We start from the raw sequence: 12,163 nt of genomic DNA on the forward strand, positions 1-12,163 counted from the left end.
GCTGAGGGAGCACTCTGTGCCTTCATCCAGGTCATTGATGAATAAATTGAACAGGACTGGACCAAGGACTGACCCCTGGGGGACCCCGCTAGCCACAGGCCTCCAACTAGACTCTGCACCGCTGATCACCACTCTCTGGGCCCTGCCATCCAGCCAGTTCCTAATCCACCTCACGAGGATTAGGAACATGGAGCAGGCAGAGAAAGGTCTAAGCAAAGGTGGACGTCACAGGGAAGAGCCTCCCAGGGACGACCTCCCTCATGGAGCGCCATCAGGCTGGCTGATACAATCCTGCTGTGTGCTGTGCATTAGTAAGGAACGGCGATGGCACTCACTGTGAAGAGCTAAGCTGTCCGGAGAGGCGCTCCTCGGGTCCTCTGCCAGGGCCATCAGTGGAGGTTGGGACAACATTCCCCTCCTCTGAAATACCTGCCACATAAATCATTCTCCCACCTCCATCAGCTACTATGGGCACCACACAACAGGGATCTGCATTGCAGACACTTAAATTTAGGTGAATTCCTTCTGTGGGTGGTGTACCACCATGGGGTAAATCTAGGTAGAAGTCTCTGCATCTGACAAAATAACAGACTGCCTACAAGAAACACTAAGCTTGACCTTCAGAACCCTCTCTTCTTTCAGCATCCAAACCAACATGTAACACAGCTCGTAAGCAACATTGCCTCAGTTTTACCAAGGAAAACAGTACTAAACAGGTTAAGAAAATAAGCTATATATTCACTTCCTGAAACTACATAAACATTTTTAGTACTTTACACCTGAGCACAGAAATATTTAATTAACTATTGTCTCCACACAGATGCATAATTGTACAGACAGTCACAATAATTACCCATGCAAGTTGTATGTACCCTTTTTAAGACTTCAGGCTTAATTCACACAAAAACATACACTTAAAACTTAAATGAAGTAATGTTACACAGAGTGTAACAACAGCAGCTTCCAGGAGATGTTTTCAAAAAGAATCACAGCAAATTCGTCATGGTTACATGTACATCATGTACAAAAACAGTCAGGTCAGAGATGAGTTTCCAGCTTCCCAGGATACTCACAGTAAACATGCTGCACAGGTATTTGGTGCATTTGCAGGAAATGTTAATACCTGAGGACACACAAGTCTCGCTATCCATGTAAATTCCCTCTGTGTGAGACAAAGTAGGTCCAGCACAACTGGGATGCAGCAGATTTCCAGCATGTGCAGAATATCTGCTCAGCAATTCCTTACCATTTCCACCCAGGACAAACTGCTGTTCTAATGACAAGTGCAGATGCACATGTTCAACAAGAGTGATTGCATGTGCAAATAAAGCTTCGCATGGGGATCAGTCATGGTGTCTGTGGGGATTGTATGACACCACTGTGGTCACACTTGAGGCTCTATGGGCTACAACATCTATAAACAACCTGGAAAAAGAAGTGAGAAAAAGACTTTCTAGAAGGCAAATGGTTTGGAAGCTTAGCTGCAGGCTAAGCTGGTATTTGAGTAAGACACTGGCAGGCACTCTGCTCTCACAAGAGACCTGAACATTAGTATTAGCTGGACATTGAGCCAAAATATTTCTGAAAGGTCCTCAGGCAAGTACCTGTGTTTCAATAAGAGCACAGGCACTGGATGTTTCAAGTTCAAAACTTGTACAAAGAAGGGCAAGGCAATCTCCTGCATCACAGATTGCAGCCTATAGCATCTGTAGAGAGTCACTTCCCAAAACTTGATGAATTTATGGAAGGAGTCACATTGTAAAATGACTGAGCTTCTCCTTCTCTATTTTCTATTTTCTCCAGAGCCTATACTGGAAAGCTATTGCAGAGTTTCACTGCCACGGTCCCTCCACGTGACAGAATGCACCTCTCTTTCCTGTCTACTGCTCCTTAGTTGCAACTAAGGCAACGTCAGAACACACATCCTGAATCAATGGTTTTGTTCCAGTGAGTTTTATCACATATCTGCCCAGGACTCATTGCAGAGCTGCCCTCGTTCGGGGGCACTCGCTGCACAACCGAGAGCTCTGCGAGAGGGGCTGTGGGAAGGAGAAGGCCGAGGAGCTCGCAGCCTCACCTGGAACGCAGTCTGGCTGTTGTAGTTGCGAATCTCTTTGCTCGCCCCACGGAAGAGGAGAACCCGGGCACAGCTCTCCTAGGAAAACAAGCAAAAGGGAAGGAAAAAGAAAACAATTAGCATTGCAGTCTGGTGACAACAAAGTAAACCAGGTGGCTTCATCACACACAGAAAACTTCTGGCAAGAGAAAGGGATGTGTAGGGATGTTCACTTCCTCTTAACGGTGATTCCCTGGTCACCAAGCTGACCAAGTCCATCTGCCTATGTGCTGCTCTGCGGCTCCTGAACCCTGACATGCCTAACATCACACCAAGAGCACAGCTACAGGGCCCAGCAGCCAACACACCTTCCTGCATGCTATTTACTGAAGCCTCCTATTGATTTTGAGTGCTTTGTGCTTCTAAATGCTAGTCTTTCCACATGCTTTTGGGCCACTGCAGGACTTAATGCCTCCCTGCCACCCCACCCCCCAAATAAGAGTCCTGCTGTGCATATAGTAGATCTGGTGTGCAGAAAAACACACCTATCTAACAAGCCACAAATCAGCCTAGATGTATCAATGTCTATTGCAAAGCGTAACAGAATTCAGCTTTTCTTTTCAGGAAGAGAAATTGTAAGGTCATTTTATAACCAAAACACGTAAGACAGTGACATAAGTCGCTAGGAAGGAACACAAACTTGGAGAGAAATTCTTAGATGCCAACCTCTGAACCCTGGGCATGCGGCGTGAGATAAGGTCAGAGATGGCTCTTCCATCACTCTTGATTTCTCCTGAACTGAGCTTAGTGACCACATTATAAAACGAAACAGATATGGTGCCCTTTGGTCATCTGCCTCCCATAAAATCTGAAACGATACTGGTGCTGCAAGCAAACTCACCCTCGCCCTAAAAGAGAGCAGAGTTACAATCCAGAAGAATCATAGGATCGTAGAATGCTTATGGTTGGAAGGGACCTCTAGAGATCATCTAGTCCAACCCCTGCACATGCAGGGTCACCTAGAGCACGTGGCACAGGACTGCGTCCAAGCGGGTTTGAAGATCTCCAGAGAAGGAGACTCCACAACCTCTCTGGGCAGCCTGTTCCAGTGCTCTGGCACCCTCACTGGGAAGGAATTTTTCCTTAAGTTCCTGTGGAACTTTTGGTGTTTCAGTTTCCGGCCGTTTCCTCTAGTTCTGTCGGTGGCCGCCAGTGAAAAGAGGCCGGCCCCATCCTCCTCACTGCCTCCCTTGAGGTACTTCTAGACACTGCCCAGGTCCCCTCTCAGCCTTCTCTTCTCCAGGCTGAACAGGTCCAGCTCTTTCAGCCTTTCCTCATATTCCTCCCTAAGTGCAGGACCTTGCACTTGGCCTTGTTGAATTGCATGAGGTTTTTCACCACCCAGTTGTCCAGTCTGTCCAGGTCCCTCTGGATGGCAGTGCAGCCCTCTGGATTATCAGCTACTCCTCCCAGTTTGGTATCATCAGCAAACTTGCTGAGGGAGCACTCCGTGCCTTCATCCAGGTCATTGATGAATAAATGGAATAGGACTGGACCAAGGACTGACCCCTGGGGGACCCCGCTAGCCACAGGCCTCCAACTAGACTCTGCACCGCTGATCACCACTCTCTGGGCCCTGCCATCCAGCCAGTTCCTAATCCACCTCACTGTGCACTCATCTATCCCACACTTCCGGAGCTTGCCCAGGAGGATGTTGTGAGGGACGGTGTCAAAAGCCTTGGTGAAGTCAAGATAGATGACATCCACCGCTCTCCCCTCGTCTATCCAGCCGGTCACTTCATCATAGAAGGCTATCAGGTTAGTCAAGCATGATTTCCCCTTGGTGAATCCATGCTGACTACTCTTGAGCACTTTCTTGTCCTCCATGTGCCTGGACACAACAGCCAGTATGAGCCGTTCCATCACTTTTCCGGGGACGGAGGTGAGGCTGACTGGCCTGTAGTTGCCTGGGTCCTCCTTCTTGCCTTTTTTGAAGACTGGCGTGACATTGGCCTTCTTCCAGTCCCCCGACACCTCCCCGGTTCTCCAGGATCTTTCAAAGATGATGGAGAGCAGCTTAGCTAGGACATCCACCAGCTCCCGCAGCACTCTGGGGTGCATCCCATCAGGGCCCATGGATTTGTGGGTATCGAGGTTCCTTAGGTGCTCTCTGACCCAATCTTCCTCTACCCAGGGTGAGTCTTCCTCTCCTCCAGCTTCTTCTCTTGTCCCTAGGGCCTGGGGCTCTAAAGGGCTGCCCTTGGTAAACACCGAAGCAAAGAAGGCATTCAGCAACTCTGCTTTTTCTGTGTTATTCGTAACCAGGGTACCCACCCCATTCACCAGCGGACCCACGTTTTCCCCTATCTTCCTTTTGCTGTTAATATATTTGAAGAAGTTTTTCTTGCTATTTTTAACGTCCCTTGCCAGAGTGCGTTCCAAACGCGCCTTAGCTTTCCTTGTTGCATCTCTGCATTCCCTGACAACGTTCCTATATTTCTCCCAGGGGGCCTGTCCTTTTTTCCACATTCTGTATACCGCTGCCTTCTGCTTGAGCATTGCCACAAGCTCCCTGCTCATCCACGCAGGTCTCCTGCCCCCTCTGCCTGCCTTCCTACACACAGGGATGCACTGCTGCTGGGCGTGGAGGAAGTGCCGCTTGAAAACTAACCAGCTCTCTTGGGCCCCCCTTCCTTCTAGAGCACTAGCCCATGGGATTCTTCGGAGGAGGTCTCTGAAGAGGCTAAAGTTGGCCCTCCTGAAGTCCATCGTCGCAAGGCTACTTACAGCCCTGCCACCTCCTCGTTGGATCCTGAACTCCACCAACTCATGGTCCCTGCAGCTGAGGCTACCCCCCACCTTAACATCTCCTACAAGTCCCTCCCTATTTGATAGCACGAGGTCCAGTAGCCCACCTCTCCTCGTCGGCTTCTCCACAACCTGCGTCAAAAAGTTATCATCAATGCACTGCAGGGACCTCCAGAACTGTTTGTGCCTGGCTGTGTTGTCCTTCCAGTTGATGCCGGGGTAGTTGAAGCCCACCATGAGAACCAGGGCCTGTGACCGTGAGGCAACATCCAGCTGGCTATAGAAGGCCTCATCAACCTCCTCGTCTTGGTCAGGTGGCCTGTAGCAGACACCCACCACAGAGTCTCCCACATTAGCCTGCCCTTTAACCCTTACCCACAAGCTCTCGACTCGCTCATCCTCCACTCCCAGGTGGAGCTCCATGCATTCCAGTTGCTCTCTCACATAAAGAGCAGCTCCACCACCTCGCCTTCCCAGCCTGTCCTTCCCGAAGAGCCCATAGCCTTCCATGACAGTGCTCCAGTCGTGTGAGCTATCCTACCACGTCTCTGTGATTCCAATGAGATCATGATGCTGCGACCGCACACAGATGAAGGAGAAGAACTTTTCTGGGTCTAGAATGGAAAGTAGCAATAATATGTCCCACTCCAATGTGTGTCCTCTCTACCTCATGTAGCCTAGTGCATGCCATGCCCTGCGCTTTCTTGTTCTCCTGCCCAAACCAAACATGTTTACCTGGTTATAGAGAGCACAGATATGCAGAGCAGTGTTTCCTGAGGCGTTCTGTGCAGTCATATCAGCTCCATAGAAGAGAAGATGCTCCAGGTGCTGCACATGGCCATAGCGACATGCCTGTCAGAGCACAAAAAGAGAAAATAGAAACAGAAAAATGGAAAGGAACAGGAAGATCATGAAGCAACAGAGCTCAGTTACCCCTGCACCATCCTCCTGCCTGCTGGGCTCACCCACGAGGAGGGTCATGTGAGGGGCACCCTGAGGAGTGCCATTAACACATGTGCCCACACGCGTAGCTGCTCCTTACAGGGACACATGTGAGTGCATCTCGGATAAATCACTTCTATCAAAAAGTCATAGTCTGGGAAGCATCCTGGGCACAACTGAATAAAAACGTTGGCTGTTAGGTCTGAGATGGGAGTTAGAGATGGAACCTCACGTGAAAAACCCTTGAAAAACCTGTTGCATCCACACTGATAGAGCAGTGCATGTTACCCCTGCCAGGACATCGACAGACATGGAGGGGACAGGACCAGCCCCTCTACTGACAGCATCAGAGCTTGGTCCCAACAAGCCGAGCGGGTGCTGCTCCCGCGGCACATCCCCGCGGCGTTCCCCGCCTCACCTGGTGGATCTCCTGCCAGCCGTTCTCGTCCACGCAGCCCAGCCTGGCGTAGTCATGCAGCAGGAGCTCGCAGCAGTAGGGATCCCCCCCCACCATGGCGCTGTGGTACAGCGGCGTGAGGCCCCGGCTGTCCTTGTAGTCCGGGGATGCCCCCAGGTCCAGCAGCGTCTGCAAGGGAAGCAGAGCCTCAGCTGCACGGCCAAGAGGGACCGAGCAGCGGGAGACCCGCAGAGAGCACAGAGATGCTCCTTGTGCCCCCTCGCGCGCCAAGCCCCGCCGTCACCACGCGGTTTCCCAACGAGTGGTCCTCGCCATGAAGCATCGTGAGGAGCGATGGCGGGAGGTCGGTGCCACGCAGGTACAGGCAGGCGGGATGCGCGGGGACGCCGGGTCGGGAGGGAGCCCCTTTCCCCAGCAGAGCACTCACCAGCAGCGCAGTGTGGTTGCGGCCCCGGACGGCCTTGTGGAGCGCGGTCATGCCCTCCCGCGTGCGGAAGTCCAGGTGGGCGCCGCCATTGCGCAGCACCTTGATCATCTCAGCGCCCTGCTCTAGCTGTGCCGCCGCCGTCAGGGGACACTCTGCAGTGGGAACAGAGCGGGCTGAGACATGCGGCCAGGGCTCCCGTCCCCCTCAGGCGGTGGCACCAACTGCCCAGGGCACTCTCGGCCCGGCACTCTCGGCCCAGCAGCTCTCTCCGTATCCCCCATATGCAGCAAGTCTGCGACCGCCCCACCAAGCAAGACCTCCTGCACAAGGACAGCCTCAGACAGCTTGCCCAGCAGGCCAGGCTGCCAACCCTCTCACCAGGACTCAACCCCGGCTGCCAGGATAGCACCATGGGTTGGGATAGCCCCCATGGAAGGATATAACTGAGCAGCAATCCTCACCAAGAGCCTCCTCCACCTCTCCACCCTATCCATGTCCATCAAGGGTCCTCCTCCACCCTCCATCTCATGAGTGCCCACCAAGAATGCTCCTCCACCTCTCCACCCCATAGGTGGCCATCAAGAGTCCTCCTCCACCTCTTCGCCCCATAGGTGGCTGTGCACAACAGGGTTTTGCAGACAGAAGCAGGAGTCCCATGCTCAGCTCTTGCTCTCTGATGGTACGTGAAGCTCAGAAAAACCAGGGAGGGCCCTCAGTGCCAAGTGGTCAAGGACAACTGCACCAGGAGCCACCTCAGCTCTTTCAAATACGTAACCTTTCCAATGTGCATCTGCTGGCCAAGTTCAAACCTCATGAGTCTGCCAGTTCTACATACGGGCTGCCCTTCTCCATTGGGAGTTGAACAGATGCAACTGCCCCTGCGGCTCCCCTACCTTGTCCTAGTGTGGATGGGCATGGGACAGTCCTCCTCGGGTGGAGGCTGGCAGTGCTGACATCGAGGGATGGTGACTCCCTTCCCACCCTGCTGTTTTTTGAGGGTTTTCGTACAGAAAGGCCATGGTCTCCCTGTTCATGGGCTGATCTTGATACTCTTCATAGCGCCCAGAAAGAGGAAAAATGTTCTTTGGTATAGAATGAGAAAAGTTTCCTTGGGAGCCAGCATGTTTTTTCTGAAAATGTTGATATAATTTAAAAAAATATTTTCTTCAGTGTGCAATGTTATGAAAAAAAGATAAGCGTAGCTTCTTTTTTCAGTGTTTGACAAGTCTTTAGGTCTTTCTGTCCAAATCCTTCATACCATACATAAAGCAATGTAGACACTAGCTAAAAGAAGATTTCATCAGAGAGAAATATAGCTATGTATTTTTTAGAAAGGTAGCTAATTTGCACATAAATTAACATCTCCTGATTTAGTAGAAATAACTATTGAAGTGAGAAAATAAAATGGTTTGAGATATAAATAAAAACCATATTAATTTAAGAGGATTACCATTAACCATAATTTTAAATGAAATAGGTAGAGGCCAGACGGGTGCTGTGGCTTTGTTAAAACTCTGGGTTTTGTGTTACAAGACCCTGACATTAAAAATGAAAATTACTGAAGACTACATTCAAAAGACCCAAAGATCAGTTCATCAAAAAGAGAAATCATCAGTAAAGGAGGATGTTCACAGCTCAGTCTTATAAGGACCTTTCCTCAGCTCAAAACTGTCACTCATTCTTAACAATAATGTGGATGAAAACATAAAGTAATTTCTGAGAAAGTTCACACACACACAAATGTATATTTATGGTCTTCCACCATCACTGGAACACCATGGCTTATTCTGTGCTAACTCCTATTGCTTACATTCCCATTGCCACTCCTCCAACTTTCCGTGACTGTTTTTCACCATAATAATTTATATAAAATCTCTTCCTCCTTTATGGTAATTTTAAATTATTTTGAGATAATTTGGCCCTGGCAATATTATAAGGATGCATAGGCTCCCCCAGACTTCAGACTGAGGCACAGAAAATGAAGTCTCCTCATCAGAAGTGTTTTTCTATAACCCAGTTTCAATGACCCAAGCTTCTCAAAGGGGCAAAAGATAGAGAAAACAAGACTCCAAGTGGACTTCTATGCCAAGTTCTACAAAAAAATCTATCAAATTATCTTGAACTCTGAAGACTGAGAAAGGTCACAGAATTCCAGAGTGGTTAAGGTTGGAAGGGACCTGTAGAGATCACCTAGTCCAACCCCCCTAGCAGGGTCACCCAGAGCACGTGGCACAGGGTGTCATCCAAGCGGGTTTGAAGATCTCCAGAGGAGACTCCACAACCTCCCTGGGCAGCCTGTTCCAGTGCTCTGGCACCCTAAGAAGTAAAGAAGTTCCTCCTCATATGGAAATTAAACTTCCTATGTTTCAATTTGTCCAAATGGAGCATTTCGAGATGCACTGAATGAACTGCAGTTGGTAATTCCTTCATGGTTTAACAGACCACAGACATCTCTAATACCTAGGATTTCAGTGATTACACTCTGCTGATTAAACATATATTTGGATATATATAGTTGAAAGTAATTAACTAGTAAGTAAAGATCCACAAAAGAAAATGAAAGCTACCCGGTGATGCATTGTATTTTGCAGAGCATAAGAAGCCAGTTAATGCTCACAGGAAGGGCTGTAGCTGGAACTGGTGGGCTGTGTTACACCCTGTGAAAAGCACCCGCGTGACAAACTCAACACCTCTCCAGTACTGTGGCTGCTCAGATGAGCCTGCTCCTTGGAAGGGGAGAAACAAAATCCCACAGCCAAAATTCACCATGGCGAATTGTGACCAGCAGATGAGAGCTGCTCCCTGGAGCAGTGATGGTGTCTGGAGGACCAAAAGGCCATGAAAGGGCAGGCGACACCGTCCGGGCCTGAAGAGCTCCCGGTGGAACTTGTTCTTTAGTCATGGGCTGAAAGGAAGGAGAGCTGAGGACTGCAGCGGCTGCTCGAGGATTTCTGTGTGCTCATGGCACCTTGCAATGCCCAAGTCTAACAGGTTCCCAAGAACCGGGCGGAATGTGGGGGCCGGATGCTGCTGAACTGGCACTGAGCTGCGGCAGCTAGGACAGGGATTGAATAAAATGCCCAAAGAGCTTGCAGATGTTTATTACTATATTCAAAATAGTGTTTTATCTTGTAAATTTGTTCTCTGTTTGCTTTGCTAAAAGAAGCTTAGGATGGATCTCTAGTGTTTTAATTTTACACAAGGTATTTGCCAATCATTAAGCTGGTTGTTTCTGTGAAAGCAATGAATCACATCAAAGCTGTGTTGGGGAATAAAACTTCTTAGGTCCTGTACCCAAGACCAGAACGAGATTCCTGGCGCTGGGGCATGTTCCTCCCTATCACAAGCATTTTAACACCACATCAGGTGTTATCCAACCCCCGCAGAAGCTGGCAGCAAAGAGACAGCTCGAGAGGACAACCACAGTGTCATGGCAATATGGATGCTATTCTGGAGCCGTGCAGAAGACAGAAACTGTGAAAGTTCATCACATTTGGTACGTGCTGTGAGGACTAGGATCTGCAAGGAGAGGCAAAGGCAGCAAGGGAAGCTGAGAAACTCCATAGACTCTTCCAAAATGATCAGAAATAATCTCTTCATTCTGTTAAAAAAATCTTTAGAACTGCAGGATTTAACTTCAGCATTTGGGAAGCAGGTGCATCTGTCTTCAAGTTGCAGGATAGATGATACCAACCTTGATATGAGAGTTCTAACGCAAGCTGCTAGAGAGGAGGGTTATGTCTACACTCTGCTCCTGCACAGACACATAGTGTGTAGTGACAGAAAGTATCTGCCTGTGATAAATAACACCTCTATGTAGAGCCTCTTTTCAGCTGCAGATGAAAATATTACACAGTGCCATTTCGAGTCCAATCTTGCTGAATTCAGCCATAACATTTTTCAAAGATCTGCATTGCACATTGCAGTGAACTGAAAGAGATGCTGCCAGTTTGCTGACAAAAGGTCTGATGTAACCGGATTAGCAGATTTAAAACTGAGGAGTACTATAATCCTATAAACTCACAAGTGGAAATCCTGTGGTTTTCCCATCTAGGGCCACATAGTAGCTTGCTGAATCAATGCTTAAATTTCAGCTCCTAAAATTCAAAGAAACAGACCATATACCACCACATGTTAAAAGTGAGTCATTTTTGTTGTTAAGTCATTGCATATTTGTACCTTGAATGCATTATGCCCTAGCTGCAGAGACTTTGGAGCACAGCACAGCCAAACAGATGAGGATCAAGCTCCAAACACCTTGGATAGAGGGTTTTCTTTGTTGTTGTTGTTGTTGTTGTTCCATAGCAGTAAGCAGAAAGTAAAGAAAGCCCTGTTCTGTGCAGTATTTCCCTCCAGTTCTTACTCCTGCAGCTACCTGCCCCACGCTACACTTGGGTCACAGCCATCCCGCCGCACACAGCTCAGGACACATTCCTGCACATGCAGTGACCTGCTCCCACACCCCCTGCTCCCCAGCTGCTCCTTTGGCTTAAATGTGGGAATGGCTTTCTCATTTCTCCATCCTAAACTATTACTTAGGCTCAACTCCAATTTCAGCATAACAGTAACTTCTTGAATTGTTCATTCTTAAAAGTTACCTACAGGAAACAAGTCTGAAAAATTTGCCTATTTTAAAGACTACTAATCTGTTCTAGAATAACTTCCAAGGACTCTGAAACATGAATATAGCAAATTTACGAAAGTGCATTATCTGCCCTCTCAGCCTCAACAGAGCTGGGAGGAGGGAACCTCTGCCTACATTTCAGCTGCCTCGGTGCGTCTTAAAACCACCTCCAACAGCAGCTTAAAGGAAGATAGCAGGCTGTGCACTGGGGAAGCGGGATACAGCCGTATCTTGGCTCACGGATGGCACTGCAGAGTGCATGCTATCTCATGGTGCAGCCACTGTTATTCAGACTGCTCTAACTGGATTTAATCATTTGCCCAAGTGGAAGAGTCAAACTTGCCTCCAGAAATGTCCGTAATACACCACTCAGAGCATAAAATAACTTCTATAGTCAGAAAAAATTAGGAAAGGACAAACCTGCAACAGTCCAACAGGGGATGCACAAGGTGAAGTTGGTGCAACTGGGTTACAAAATTTTCTGTGTCTCTAGTAAACTAAGCGGTGGCCTAACAATTACATAAGTGGACCATTCGAATGAAAGAAAGTGGAAAACAACTCCCTCCTAATGGGACAATGTGGATGAGGAGTCCTGGACAGTAGCTGGTCCATGCATTGAGAACAGAGAGATATACACGCTAAAAAGAGAAACTAAGAATAATGCAAGTATTTGGATGTTTCAAAAGAATCTACATATAATCTACAATGCAAACATATCATTTTTCTGAGCTTTTAGAATGGAAGCCTCAGACAAGACTATTAGACTTTTTCTCCTTTAAATGAAATACTCCCTGAGCAGGGGAGAAGCCTTTCTTTTTCTGCAAAACTCAAAAGGTTTCAGATAAGATCATTAACTTGCCTATGTTGAATAGGTTCATGCATAACAGC

The 12,163-nt window shown here is 48.4% G+C and overlaps 1 protein-coding gene across 1 annotated transcript in view; it reads right to left on the reverse strand.

The window, feature by feature from the left end:
- SHANK3 (SH3 and multiple ankyrin repeat domains 3) overlaps positions 1 to 12,163 on the reverse strand; it is a 311,958-nt gene that overhangs the window by 234,135 nt on the left and 65,660 nt on the right. Inside the window, 4 exon segments of the mRNA XM_088535213.1 lie at positions 2,078 to 2,155; positions 5,600 to 5,716; positions 6,225 to 6,392; positions 6,652 to 6,803. Coding sequence (XP_088391339.1) covers positions 2,078 to 2,155; positions 5,600 to 5,716; positions 6,225 to 6,392; positions 6,652 to 6,803 — 515 coding nt within the window.

This window comes from Tinamus guttatus, unplaced genomic scaffold, assembly GCF_059628265.1.
Source record: "Tinamus guttatus ecotype Peru unplaced genomic scaffold, ASM5962826v1 Tinamus_guttatus_pri_ptg000619l, whole genome shotgun sequence".
NCBI lineage: Eukaryota > Metazoa > Chordata > Aves > Tinamiformes > Tinamidae > Tinamus > Tinamus guttatus.